Source organism: Balaenoptera physalus (genome assembly GCF_965194825.1).
Source record: "Balaenoptera physalus genome assembly, chromosome: 5".
NCBI lineage: Eukaryota > Metazoa > Chordata > Mammalia > Artiodactyla > Balaenopteridae > Balaenoptera > Balaenoptera physalus.
In genome coordinates, this window is record NC_138884.1 from 86,722,484 (window position 1) to 86,735,800 (window position 13,317).

General features: G+C 38.5%; 2 protein-coding genes across 2 annotated transcripts in view; one reads left to right on the forward strand and one right to left on the reverse strand.

Moving 5' to 3' along the window:
* TMEM156 (transmembrane protein 156) overlaps nt 1-13,317 on the forward strand; it is a 55,149-nt gene that overhangs the window by 26,971 nt on the left and 14,861 nt on the right. The window contains exons 3-5 of the mRNA XM_082464324.1: nt 860-1,120; nt 4,323-4,442; nt 6,697-6,780. Coding sequence (XP_082320450.1) covers nt 860-1,120; nt 4,323-4,442; nt 6,697-6,780 — 465 coding nt within the window. The remainder of the gene's footprint in view (nt 1-859; nt 1,121-4,322; nt 4,443-6,696; nt 6,781-13,317) is intronic.
* The window catches only part of FAM114A1 (family with sequence similarity 114 member A1), a 124,083-nt gene that overhangs the window by 4,866 nt on the left and 105,900 nt on the right, over nt 1-13,317 (reverse strand). The gene's annotated exons all lie outside the window — the stretch shown is intronic.

The following is a 13,317-nucleotide window of genomic DNA, read 5'->3' on the forward strand; positions in this document are numbered from 1 at the left end:
ACACTCAGCTGTGTGGTGCTCCATGAGTGACTTACAGGCTTTGAGATAGTATAATAACTTGTTCTTGGTTTACTTTGATTTATAAAAAAATCTATGTTTAAAATACATCAAAATGCCACTATAATCCATGTACATTTAATGGTTAAAGGATTATTTAGCAAGGTCTCTTCAAAAGTACTGAAAAAAGTCTAAGTAAACTTGCAGGTTCTCATATAAAATCACACTTTGATTCCCCAAGGAGTCATTGAATCCTTGATGCATCCTTATAAATAAAAAAAATTTGGATATAGACATGCACACATAGGGAGAATGCCATGTGAAGATGAAAGCAGAGATCAGGGTGATGCTTCTATAAGACAAGGAACACTAAAGACTGCCAGCAAACCACCAGAAGCTAGAAGGGAAGCATGGGACAGGTTGTTCCTCACAGCCCTCAGAAGGAAGGAACCTTGTCAACACCTTAATTTTGAAAGTGTAGCCTCCAGAACTGTGAGACAATAAGTTTCTGTTGTTTAAGCCACCCATTTTGTGGTACTTTGTTATGACAACCCTAGCAAACTAGTATAATGTGGGATGGGAAATATTCTTGTGACCATTTTGGAAAAGAAAATCTGTCCCACAAGTCATCAGGGAAATGTTTTCTTTTTCTTTGAGATGCTCCAATTTTATTTCAAACTCACCTAGTTTTCACTCTTTTAAAAAATGTAAGCACTGTAATTGTTATTTTTAGTGCTGGTATCTTCTTGTTTCTACTCTTTTTTGTTGTATAGGAAGGAGGGGATTTAGTTTTGAGTTGTATGCGTTTTCTTACTATGTACTACTGTTTTTTGTGAATAACATTTTCTTAATCTCTTTCTAGTTCTTATCATGAGAGGATCAACGGAAGTGAAGGCAAATGATTTTCATTCACCTTGTCAACACTTTAACTTCACTGTAACTCCTATGGTTGACCACTTGGAGGAATATAACATTACCTGTAATCTAAAAACCCACACTAGAAGGTCAGCAATCAAAGAGGAAGATCCAACCAAGGAAACAGATATAAACCATACTTGTAGAATTATGGAACACCCGAATAATTGTATAAATATTTCTTTGCACCTAGAAATGGATGTAAAAAGTAAGTTTTTAAGGAAATTAGAGGGAAAAGGAGAATGGAATATAGACACAAAGTTAAGTAAGGACTATCACATTAACTGCATTGAAAGTCGAATAGTTGAAGAATTTTATTGATGAAATAGCAAAGCTGGAAAGAATGTTAGCCCTTTATCTGTTTATTTTTCTTTCAAAATGTGCTTTTTGTGGAGCCCAGCTGTACTCAGAGGTGGAGGAGACGTCTATGGGTTGTGATCTGAGGGGCATTAGAAAGACCCTCTGCCCCAGAATAACTTCTGGGAATGCCTATTAGCTGTGCTTGAGGTAACACTATCACACTTGTGTATTAAAGGATGATATTTCTTTTTAAATGTAAATATACATATACATTGTGATGTGCTATTAAATTTTGAATTGATTTAACATGTCCTCTCTTAGAGCTGAGAAACGGACCTGAATTAAAGGGATTTTTGATGTATTGCTGTGAAGATAGGTGGGGTACAGATTAAGCATTTTGAGTCACTGGATGACTCTGAGGGAAAGGTAGGAGTCTGAAATATAAAACTTACGTATATCTTAATTCTGCTTAAGGTTGATTAACTCTCTAGTCACCCTATTCTGAATTAACACAATTGATCCTCACTACTAAGCAGGGTACCCTCACTTGACCCATAAACTCTACTCTTGAAGAGCATTTTATGATATAACCATTTAATGAGTGCCTGCTGTATGCCAATCAGTGTGCCAGGCACTGGAGACACAGAGATAGATGGATGTAAAACAATGGAGTCAGTGCAATCAGTGGGACAGGTGCTATGGCAGAGTAACTTGCTGTGTTTTCTGAGGTTCCAGACATAGGGAAGCCTTTCAGATTGCCTTAGAATGCTTTTCTAAAGCTTTAATTCTATTAGAGGTAATTATTTTAAAATGTTATATTTATTTTAAAGCAAACACAAATATATAATATGCATGCATTTTTAAAGTGAAATATAAGACTTCAAATAAATTTCTCCTGTGAGTTAGTTTGCTCAAGGCCCTACAGTCTCTACAGTTAGAGGGGTATTTCAAGGTGTGCGTATGTGTAGGGGGTATGGGAGAGGATCTGAGAAGCTGAACAGGGGGGTTAATTCCCTCTGGCTCAAGAATGAGGTTGGAGGTTCTGAAAAGACCACATAGAGAAGGAGACTATGATGAAATCTGAAAGATAAAGAGGTTTTGATTATATATATTCAAAACTTATACTTGTTTCAGTGTCCATTTATGTATCTATCTAATTGCTTTTTATATCTTCTAAAACATGAAGGAAAAATAAGCATTACCATATTCATTATTTTGAGAATTAACTTTTGTGTTAATGGAAAAAATCATAAATTCCAGTCAAAGTGAAGTAGTAATTGACAGCTTTTATGGGTCCATAAATCAGAAAGATAACAGAGGTGTACAAATATGTAGTCTTTTTTAAATTAATTTTTATTGGAGTATAGTTGCTTTATAATGTTGTGTTAGTTTCTGCTGTACAGCAAAGTGAATCAGCTATACATGTACACATATCCCCTCTTTTTTGGATTTCCTTCCCATTTAAGTCACCACATTGCACTGACTAGAGTTCCCTGTGCTATACAGTAGGTTCTCATTAGCTATCTATTTTAGACATAGTAGTGCAAATATATAGTCTTGTATTTGGGAAAAAGTATACCTATTTTACCATGTGTAGAAGATTAAAAATTTATTCATATTTTACTCTGCTGTGCAAAGACTAATTTGATCTCCCTTAAAAGTCCTATCTACTGGAGGGTGGTGGTGGGGGGGAACTAAATTTAGACCAGTCTGGTAAATTTACTCAGAAAAAATAATTTAATCCACCTCTTTAGATTTTTTTCAGATTCCTGTCCATTTCCCCTTGTTCCTCTCCAAGACGGCTACAGGGACGAGGAGTAGGGGGACAGCATAGGATGTAGGGAGATACACTCATCTGTGTTCTCATTGGTGCTTTGGTGGGTGTACTGGCTGGCTTGGCCCCAACTGTGTACATTCTGCTATTGTAATATAAAGTTGGTGAATGCATGGTTTTTTTTTCATAGCTTGATCAGTGCCCATGATACCTTGGTATTAGGCCCACCTTGACTCTTGCTGGCACTGCACATCTTCTATGCCAGTTAACTGCATGCTTTTATTTTGCTGAGTGAGGTATGCAAGTCTAAATAGTATGGAATGATGTTAGGAAGGCTGAGTGCTGCCATTCCAGTCAACCTCTACCTTCTCCATTCAGTGTCTTCTCTAAATAAATGTTCACTGCCTATTTAATGTACATCTGCTTATGGAGTGGGGGACCTGTAAAAGGGGTACCCAGATCATGAGTCCCAAAAGAGCAGTCATCTAAAGGTATTAACAAGTTATATATCCTGCTAAGCTGAATAAGTACTAGCTGTGCTTTGCATACAAGGAAGAGAGTACATAGGGTGGCTTAGAAAGTCAGTAGACAATTGTGTTTTGGACATAATGAAGTCACCCTCCTTTAAGTCACTGATTCCTGGGTCTGCTGGCCAGTGTGTGTTTATGGGATGAAAGAATATCATGCCAAGCTATTGCTGATGGTGACTCTCCTTCCATGTTGCCTCACTGTCATTTGAATGAGCAATTTTTTACCTGTATCCTTATTAAATTTAGGCGAGAGTAACTGTATGTTTAACTAATGCATGCACTTGATCTGATCATTGCCATGTGAGCCCCTGTGGAAAGAAGGTCTGATTAATCATCTACCCTGGTCTCTTATATGCCTCAATCCAACCTCTTTCTTTGCCTTTCCCTTTCTTCCCCATCCTCATCTTACGCACTGCATCTTTGTTGATTTGAGGATACATTTTTTGGCTGCTTGGCCCAGGGCCAAATTGTTAATCACAAATGGCTCTGATTCTGGCACTCTGCTTGTTGTGGTCTTAACCTAGTGATAGCAATGATAGCAAAACTAACATCAATATAACTGGAAAGTGAAATTAATCCTAGAATTTTGAAACTAAATGGATCCCTGGAAACCACTTGGTCATGTTTCTTCATTTAATACATTAGGAAAGAACTCAGGAAAGCAAGTGACCTTGTAACAGTGATGGTTATATATTCAACTTTTCAGTTATGGGCAGAATATATAGTAGAAGCCAGTTACATCACCATATTGCCTCTTATCTGCTGCATCATTTTACCATATGTTTATAGTACATTTTTCTTTGCAGATTTTATTTGTTCCATGAAGATCACTTGGTATGTTCTGGTTCTATTAGTTTTTATATTTTTGCTCCTCTTCATTATCTACAAAATACTTGAAGCCCACAGGAGAGTGCAGAAGTGGCAGGGTAAGTATTGAAAAATAAATCCATCTTTTGGGAGAATTCATCTCGTATCAAGGTACTCCTAATCTTATCTGTAGGTTCAATTTCTTTTTCTAGTTCAATTTACCACTAACTGAGTACCTACTGTGTGTAAGTGGTGATCCTAGGTGACCCAAGGAACATAAGCATAAGTAAGACATAGGGCCAGCTCTCTAGGATTTTCATGTGTCTTTCTCCAGCCCAGACAAGTGAGTAGAAGGGGAAGAAAGGCTGCGTGACCTGGAAGGAGTTGGGAGACTGGAGGTTGAGCAGAGCTTGGTGGAAGTGAGGGCAGAAGACGGGTAGAAGAATAGGGAGTGGTGATAAAGAATTTCAGAGTTGGAGGTCTTGAGCTCTAGGCTCTAGGTGATGAGCAGGAGTCAATCTTTAATAAGTGTGGGGAGGACAGTAGATTTTTGACTGTGAAGCACTAAAATGTATAGTTGGAAATCAGGAAGTAGGGATGATATTAAAAAAGAATTAACTAGTATAACACGGGCATCCACCTATCAGAATGGACATTGACTGTCAACTACTATCATGGTCTTCTGGTGTGCACTCATGTATATACTGGCCCTAGTGGTGTGTGAGCATGTATACATGACCCTTCTGGTGTGCACCCGTGTATATACTGGCTCTACTGGTGTGTGAGCATGTATACATGACCCTTCTGGTGTGCACCCGTGTATATACTGGCCCTACTGGTGTGTGAGCATGTATACATGACCCTTCTGGTGTGCACCTGTGTATATACTGGCTCTACTGGTGTGTGAGCATGTATACATGACCCTTCTGGTGTGCACCCGTGTATATACTGGCCCTACTGGTGTGTGAGCATGTATACATGACCCATCTGGTGTGCACCCATGCACATACTGGCTCCACGGGCATGCACCCATGCAGATACTGGCTGAATATCAGACCTGATGGACAGTTTATAATATGAGTAGTTGGTCTCTTAAAGACAGGATAAACTGTGTCATTACAAGACTAGGCTTTGGAGTCAGGTGAACTTAGGTTAGAACCCTAGTGCTACCACTTACTAGTTATGTGACTTTGTGCAAGTTACTTGCCATGTTTGAGTGTCCCTTTCCTCCTCTGTAAAACAAGAATAATCACCATTCCCACAAGGGCTGAGGTAAGGATTGAACTAAAGAGATTACGTAAGAAGTGTAACACAGTGCCCAGTGCCTAGTAGTTCTCAATAAAGGATAGTAGCATTGTGCTGGTGTAGCATTTCCCAAGGCTCTTGTGTTCTTTGCCAGGCAAGGCTGTGTTAGTCCTTTCAGTAGGCAGAAAGAGTGGTTGCCTGTAGGGTTGAGTGAAAGTTTCATTAATTTTTTTGGCTAAGTGTTTGTTGGAGATATTTCTGAAAGCAGTTTCATATCAAGTCTTGTCATTGGTACCTTAGTATATAAGGCCCTAAATGCATTGGGTAATAACATCATCAGTATTGTATATTTGTAGAATAAACATTTTCAGAACATTTTCATGAGATTTTTACTAGATTCTCAAAGTTTATAAACAGGGTATGTGCTATTCCTTTCATTTTTTATAGATGAAAAACCCCTGAGCCTCAGAGAGATTGTTTTGTCCAAAGTAATGCAGCTAATAAAATGACAGAATTAAGACCCAGGGTCTTTCTAGTTTTGAAAATTATATTATTTTAAATAAATGTGTGTCATTTGCAATTAGTGCATAGTTTTGAGTTTCTTGATCTGTTTTTCTATAAATGATTACATATTAGGAAAGAGAGATAGAAGCCAGATAGAAAAAAATGCCTAGAAAGAGACCAATAGTGGGGAGTGACATTAAGTTTTTATGAACATCTACCTAAATGACAGGCTTACTGGCTTTCAAAAGCTTGCCTTGCAAATCCAAGCATATGAAGTAGTGAAAAATACCATGCCATTTATGACATTAAATATCATTAAATATTAAATATACATCAAATATTCTGTATATCGTATTTATTGTGTGTAATAATGTAAATAATATTCTGCATTTAAGAAGAGATGCATAATGGCATTTATGGCAGTGGAGAAGCCACTGGTTTTAGAAAGTACCTATTTGTTAATGGAAAATAACTTAATAAGAAAAGGCTCTTAATGTCTTGTTACTCCAGGCTCTGCTGTGAATGGCCCATTTTCCTTGGTAATCCTTGGAACCGACATGGGGAATATATATTAAGAATGTGCTTGCTTATCATCTAAATATTTAATTTCTTTTCTTGGAATAGGTCATAAATACAAACCTACATCTGTCCTCTTAAGAGGAAGTGATTCTGAGAAACTGCGAACGTTGAACGTGCAGGTTATTTCAGGTGAGTTCTGCAACATGCAGAGTACCACTTATGAAATTCCAACACTTCACCACTCACTATTGAGTAAACATAAGATCGAGTGATCTGAGCTCATTTAAATTAGTCTTGTAGCTGGAAGAAAGGAGCTGTGAGCAAATGAAATCTAGTTTAATATGTCTTATTATCAGGGGACAGTTATGATCAAAACTACCTCCTTAAATAATGGAAAGTTGGTTTAATTGGCAAGAAGAAATTCATGTGAGTAGGCAGAGGAGAGAAAGCAATAAGGAATAAGCCTCAGGTTTATTTTTAAATGAGACAAGATACCATTATTCCTCGGAATTGCAAGAAGTAATTGCAGAGTGGGCATGGCTTTTGCTGGAGCCTTCGCTTAGCAGAGGGTGTCATTGTACAAAGAGAACGTCTAATAGCCCCAATTAAAAAGTCCCCTGTCCTCTCCTGAAAACTAGAAATGGAATAAGGGAATCCTAATTAGAGCAGCTAAGGGGGCTGTGAGCACAGATGCTGTGGTTCGATCTCGTTCTTCTAATTGTGAAACCTCCTTCTGAATTCAAGTTGTCAATCCGCATTAAAAAGAAAGAGAGAGAGAATGCAACGTGGGCAAAGGCCTCTTTTTCATCAGGGAGAAATAACGTCCTTGACTCTTTGAAAACCACAGAATTATGACTAATGTTACCACAGCTCCTTGCACACAGCCAGGGAGTGGGTGCCTTCGTACTCTGTGAGAAGTTAGATAAGGAGCTTCAAGTCTGGTGTGTAAACGGTTTTCAAAAATGGAAGGAAACCGAACAAACCCCGAGCGCCCACCATAGCTGCATCTGTGACCACATGGAGATTTGCACAGCATTTCACTGGGAACTGTGCTGAGACTTTCCTTAGTTATTTAAACTAGGAGGTACTCACACCCCTAGCGTGAGGAAAAATTGGGTTGGGTGCACCTAAAGAGCTCAATTAAAAAAAATTTAGACTTTCTACTCTCATAATTAGCAGTAAAATGATTAACCTATGGCTAATAATAAGCATTAGCTAAGTAGTCATTTGACACCAGCTAAATGTGAAGAATGTTGATGAAAATTTTGTGGGGTCAGTGACAATCTTGTTTGATGAATGACATAAATATCATAGGGAGGTTTCAAATGGCAAAATTAACTTTCATGGGGAGAAAATTGCATTTCCTCTGTTCTCCCCTCTTATCAGTACCCTGACGTTCATGTACCAGGCGTGTTTTAACCTGGTGCTGCTGGGCTTTTGGTTGCCTTAGGAATTCTGGTACTTTCTTTTTTTAAGTCATAATTTTGAGCATCACAGCCTCGTCTGAGAAAAGGTCAGCAGTTCCTGTCAACAAATATAATCGGGGGAATCGCAAATTTAAAGTACTAGCTAACCACAAGACTAACCTCACAGGTTCTATTTATGAGCCTGTGATTTTCATTCACCAGAGAAATCTGTCTCGGCCATCCTTTCCCTTTAATGGCTCTCACAAAAAATCCTCTGGCTTTATTACCAGGCACATAATATAAATGTTTAGAGCGGGCCAAGGGATGACAGCCTTTTTTAAAACCAAGAGGCCTTTTGAAGCTTAGCATCTTAAAGAGGGGTAGAAGCAGATGCTTTCTTGTTATATATATTCCTTTAACCTACATGCAATTTTCCCCTCCCATTCTAAGTTGCTCTTTCTGAGAGCGAAATGGGAAGGAAATAATGTCTCCCCCGAGTGCTGTTTTTAAGGCCTCTCTTTGTAATGATGGATTATAGGCAGCAGTGAGAATCTAAGGGAAAAAAAATGTGCCAGCGTGGTTCTCGGGAGAAGCGGTAACACGAGCGAAAAAAAAAATGTATTTCAAAGAGAGCAGTGACTATAGTCACATTCAGCCGAGCAGCTTGCTGTCAGCTCTGGCTGTACATTCCAGAATGTCTCTCTAGTTGTTCATGTATTGCAAAGTAAGTACTGTGACACACATACACACAGAGCTATAGATAACTCACACGCTCAAAAAGATAAGGGAGAAATAAGGAGAGATTACCAACACCCTGGCACTGCACGGGGCTTGGCATGTACTGGGGCAGGTTAAACACCGATAGAGTAAATAAGCCTCATCGCTGTAGAAAGAGATATCATACAGAATCAAATCCCAAGCTTTTATGTGTCTCCGATATTTTCTTCCTTGCTTGGGGAAGTGTGATACCTTCTGTTGCCTGCCTTGGTATTAATCTATTTTACATTTGATTCACTCGACTATTCTCTTCACACAGGTGATAACTCTGTCTTATTCATCTTTATATCCCTGTCCCTAGCATAATATCTGGCATGTAGTTCATGCACAATAAAAGCTTATTAAATCGCACAAACCCTAAGGGGAAATGAGTATTGAGTAAAAACAGAAGATGAATGAGAAATGAATCTTGGAGGCTGGGAAATGTGAAAACAAATGGAGAGACAAAGAGTGTTCAGAGGGAACATAATTCCATTTCATTGAAGAACATAAAATGCACTTTGTAGAATTGCTAAGGATATCAAAGAATAATAAAAAAAATCTTGAAGAAGAGATTTTGAGAACGATGCAAAAGTAACTTTGAAATGCATCCCTAGAAACGGTGCTTAATGAGTTGACCATATTGGGAGACCAAGGCCAGGGGCAGGAGCAGTGTACTAGGACTTGAATTATTGGATGCAGACAATAGAAACCAACTTGGCTGACTTGGCAGAAAGGAAATTTATTGGAAAACCAGTAGGTAACCCATGGAAGCAACAGGAACATTAGGCAAGCTGAGCTTATGCAGTACTCAAGAGAGGCCAAGCAGCCAAAAATACAGCCCCATAGGAATGGTCTGGTGAGAATGCCTCTGCTGGTGTCACCACCACTGGATGCTCCCTCTGGGCTGCTAGAGCTTCCCTTTGACCACCTTGCAACTTTGCGTCCAGGATTGCAAGCCCTAAGGAGGGGTATCTGGTTGACTGAATGCAGGCCACAGATTGGTACTCTGGGTACCAGGAGGCAGGGAGAGGAGATATCTGCCCCTCTGGATTCCTGCATACTTGAGAGTACCCCTGAGATGTCCACATGCTGGTCAGCCAACAAATAAATATCTACAAGCACGACACCAGGTTCCTAGGATTCGAGCCTCCACTGCATGGGTCAGCCAAGGGAGTCCTGTCATCTCTCTACTTTGTCCATCAAAAATGGTGAGATCTTTAAAACTTGAAGTTCTTCACCTTCAAATATTCAACCAAAATCTGTTGAGCACTGACTATGGGCCAGAAATTGTTCTAAGCATTGCCGATGCAGTGGCTGTACCACAGCGCAGTCCCCGTACCACAGCGCAGTCCCCGCCTCCATGGAGCTGACACCACCCTTCAGCAGATTCAATTCCTAGTTCCTTAGGAGAAGGGAAGCTAATTAAGCTATACAAACTCATTCAGCACCTTCCACGTGCACAGTACTTCCACACACATCATTTGATTTCATTTCATAAGAACCTCACTTTTTTTCCTGGTGAGAAAACTGAAGCTAAGGGAGTTTAAAGTAACTGACCCACTGCCAGATCCCAGCAGGGTTAGGGTTCACACTCAGTTCTGTCCAATGGCTGCACTTTCCAGCACATCACTTAATGGCAAGATGAACTGGGGAGTTTACTCCTGCTGGTTTAAGCCACAGATCAAAACTTTTCTCGCTCTTTTACATTTAGCGCTGGGAACTGAGATGAGACATTTTCTCTGTAAGGTATCAGAAGCTTGTGTGAGACAATGTGAGTCATCCTCAAAGTAACATTTCAGCACTGGCACTTAATGTGGGTGGGCTCTTAAAGCAAAGAAAACGGAAATTCATTGTGAAGGAGAATTGCTAAATGCCAAAAGGAAGTGGATGACCCAGTAATATATATTACCCCAAAATAAAACTAGTGGCAATGGAAAATTATAATTTGCAACATGTTTAAGGCCAACATAATAAAGACTAAGCAGGTTTCAATTTTCTGCCGAAGAGAAGATAAATTACTGGTGCCAGATGTCTAGCAACCAAGCAAGATAACATGAAAATTTAATTTTTACTTGCTTAACTATAATATTTAAGACTCAAAATACAGATTAGGGTTCATAAAACAGTAAAGGTTATAGCCATCTGCTTGGTTACAGAATAGATCAAGATTCAGAGGGTGACTCTACATGCAGGAGGAAATTCATAAAGTGTGAAGAATCTATAGGCAAAATAAGATGATTTATTCTATTCATTCATTGAATGACTTTATGTGACAGCCATTTGTGCCAGGTCTGAAAAAACTGATGATAAAACATATGCAGATAAACATCTTCTCCGTCTTGAATAATGGAAATCTATTTTAAGCCACCATAATTGGTTCTATTAACCCTAAAAGGCTACTAGCTATCTTGGGCTTGCACAAAAGTGCCTGTGTTTTTATGTGATGGAAAGGTCAGAATGATGCATAGCAATATTGAAATTCTGCACTCCTATGACAGTAAGAAGAAATAATTAAGACTGAAAAGTTTTTTTGAAGCCAGATTAGAGAACTGAATAAGAATCACCAAACCATCTGAAAATGTCCACATCTGTTTTGACCGAAGCAATCTGTGACGATTAACTTGAATTCCTTCCTTTTTGGAGAGGCTCTTATGAGGAAACCAAGTACTTTGTGGGTAACAGTTTAGACATTTATTGCCATTGTCTCCACAAAGAGTCATGGCTGAATCTCCCAAAGTACGAAGGAGAGAAGGAAGCGCCCAAGGTCATCGCTTCCGAGTTTAGCTATCCATAGCCCTTCCCTGCTGAGTTCACACACAGGTGCTACTAAATTCTGAGCAGGGCCCTCCAGTGGGCTTAAAAAGATGCCAGTAAAAATACTTTGTTTTGCACTTAGTAGTGCTTTCTCACAGGGCACTCTTATTTTCCTTATCTCCAAATTCCTGGGTGGCACCCCAGAGTTGACTGTTTGTTCTGCTTGAACCCACACCATGTTATTAAGAAACATGAGGCACAAAGAAGTTAAATAACATTCTTTCAGTCATTCAACATGTATTTATTGAGTACCTATTATGTGTCATGCTCCAAGGTGGGTTCTGGGGAGTAAAACCATTCATAAAAATACAATCTCTGTACACAAGGAGGCAGACAAATAAGGATAAATTATGCAAATTTATGCAAAATTGGATAAATTCACTATTGGGAAAGTAGAGGTCACAGAGGGTCATAGATAGTATGGATACCTAAATCTGTTTTGTTCTCCTTCTTTTGTTTTTTGGCTTTCCAATTTAATAACCAAGTAAAATTTAGCTGAACAAGTAGTTTTAGAGATAACGAATATCAAACATTGATGGGGCAAATTCCCTTAGCAGCCAAGACAGCCTGACTAGGATGGGGAAGTTTTAGATGTGCCTTCAGTGTGGGAGATGTACCTTGTCTTTGACATGAAAATCATCAGGAACAAAGTGAAGAAAATACTTCGTAAGTTTCCATTACTAAGTGGGAATCAAGAATTACTTTGGAAAGATGAATTGAGGTTAGATACCAGATGACATAGATATAAAGCATTTTGAAAAGTGATAACATTTTTTAAAAAGGAGAGAAAGAAATATCAGAGGTCAACTTGGACATTGTCATGGATGGAATGATAGGGGCTTTATTCAAGAACCTAAGGCATGGAGTTTTATTTTTAATCAAAGTTTCTACTGTTGGAAATCCATTTTGTTCACTAGACTCAACCAGGTCAAAACTCAGACCGGGGTTCTTTTAAATTTTTTAGGCTCTGCTAAGGTTCTTGGAAAAAGTCAAAGAAATATTTGGTTTAGAGATTTGACAAATTCATGAAAAGACTTCTGTGAGGTTTTAAAATACTTCTGACTGCTTCTGCTGACTTAACTAGTGTTGCTGAATTAATATGATTTGGAAGAAACCCTATTTCTCAGTGTAAAACTAGAAAAAAATTCCACCTGTTTTAGCTATTCTAAAGAAGGTATAAAAATGACAAGATATCCTACCTTTTTGCTTTTTTATCAATTTTTCAGAAGTTTTCCTATTAGCATGTAACTTACATGACTTTGGATACTAGGAGAAATAGAAGATAACGTACCACTAGAGAGTTACTTCGGACTAGCTGTCATTTTGACAGATAATGGCTTTCTGAATTATGGTTATACCGTACTATAAAACATCAGCAAACCTAATGAATAAGCAAATGATGAGCAGTTTGGCTTTCCAACCAAAAGAGCTCTGTTAATTTTCTTTGATAATTATTTGGTTTCATGAATAGGCTCTTTTGAGATTTTAACCTTTAAAAAGAATTATCTCCAAATCTCGAATTCTGGAAGGTTATAAGATGTTTTGTCAGGGAGGAAGGGTTGTGGGAAGGGATAGTTAGGGAGTTTGGGATTGACATGTACACACTGCTATATTGAAAATAGATAACCAACAAGGACCTACTGTATAGCACAGGGAACTCTGCTCAATATTTGGTAACAACCTAAATGGGAAAAGAATTTGAAAAAGAATAGATACATGTATATGTATAACAGAATCACTTTGCTGT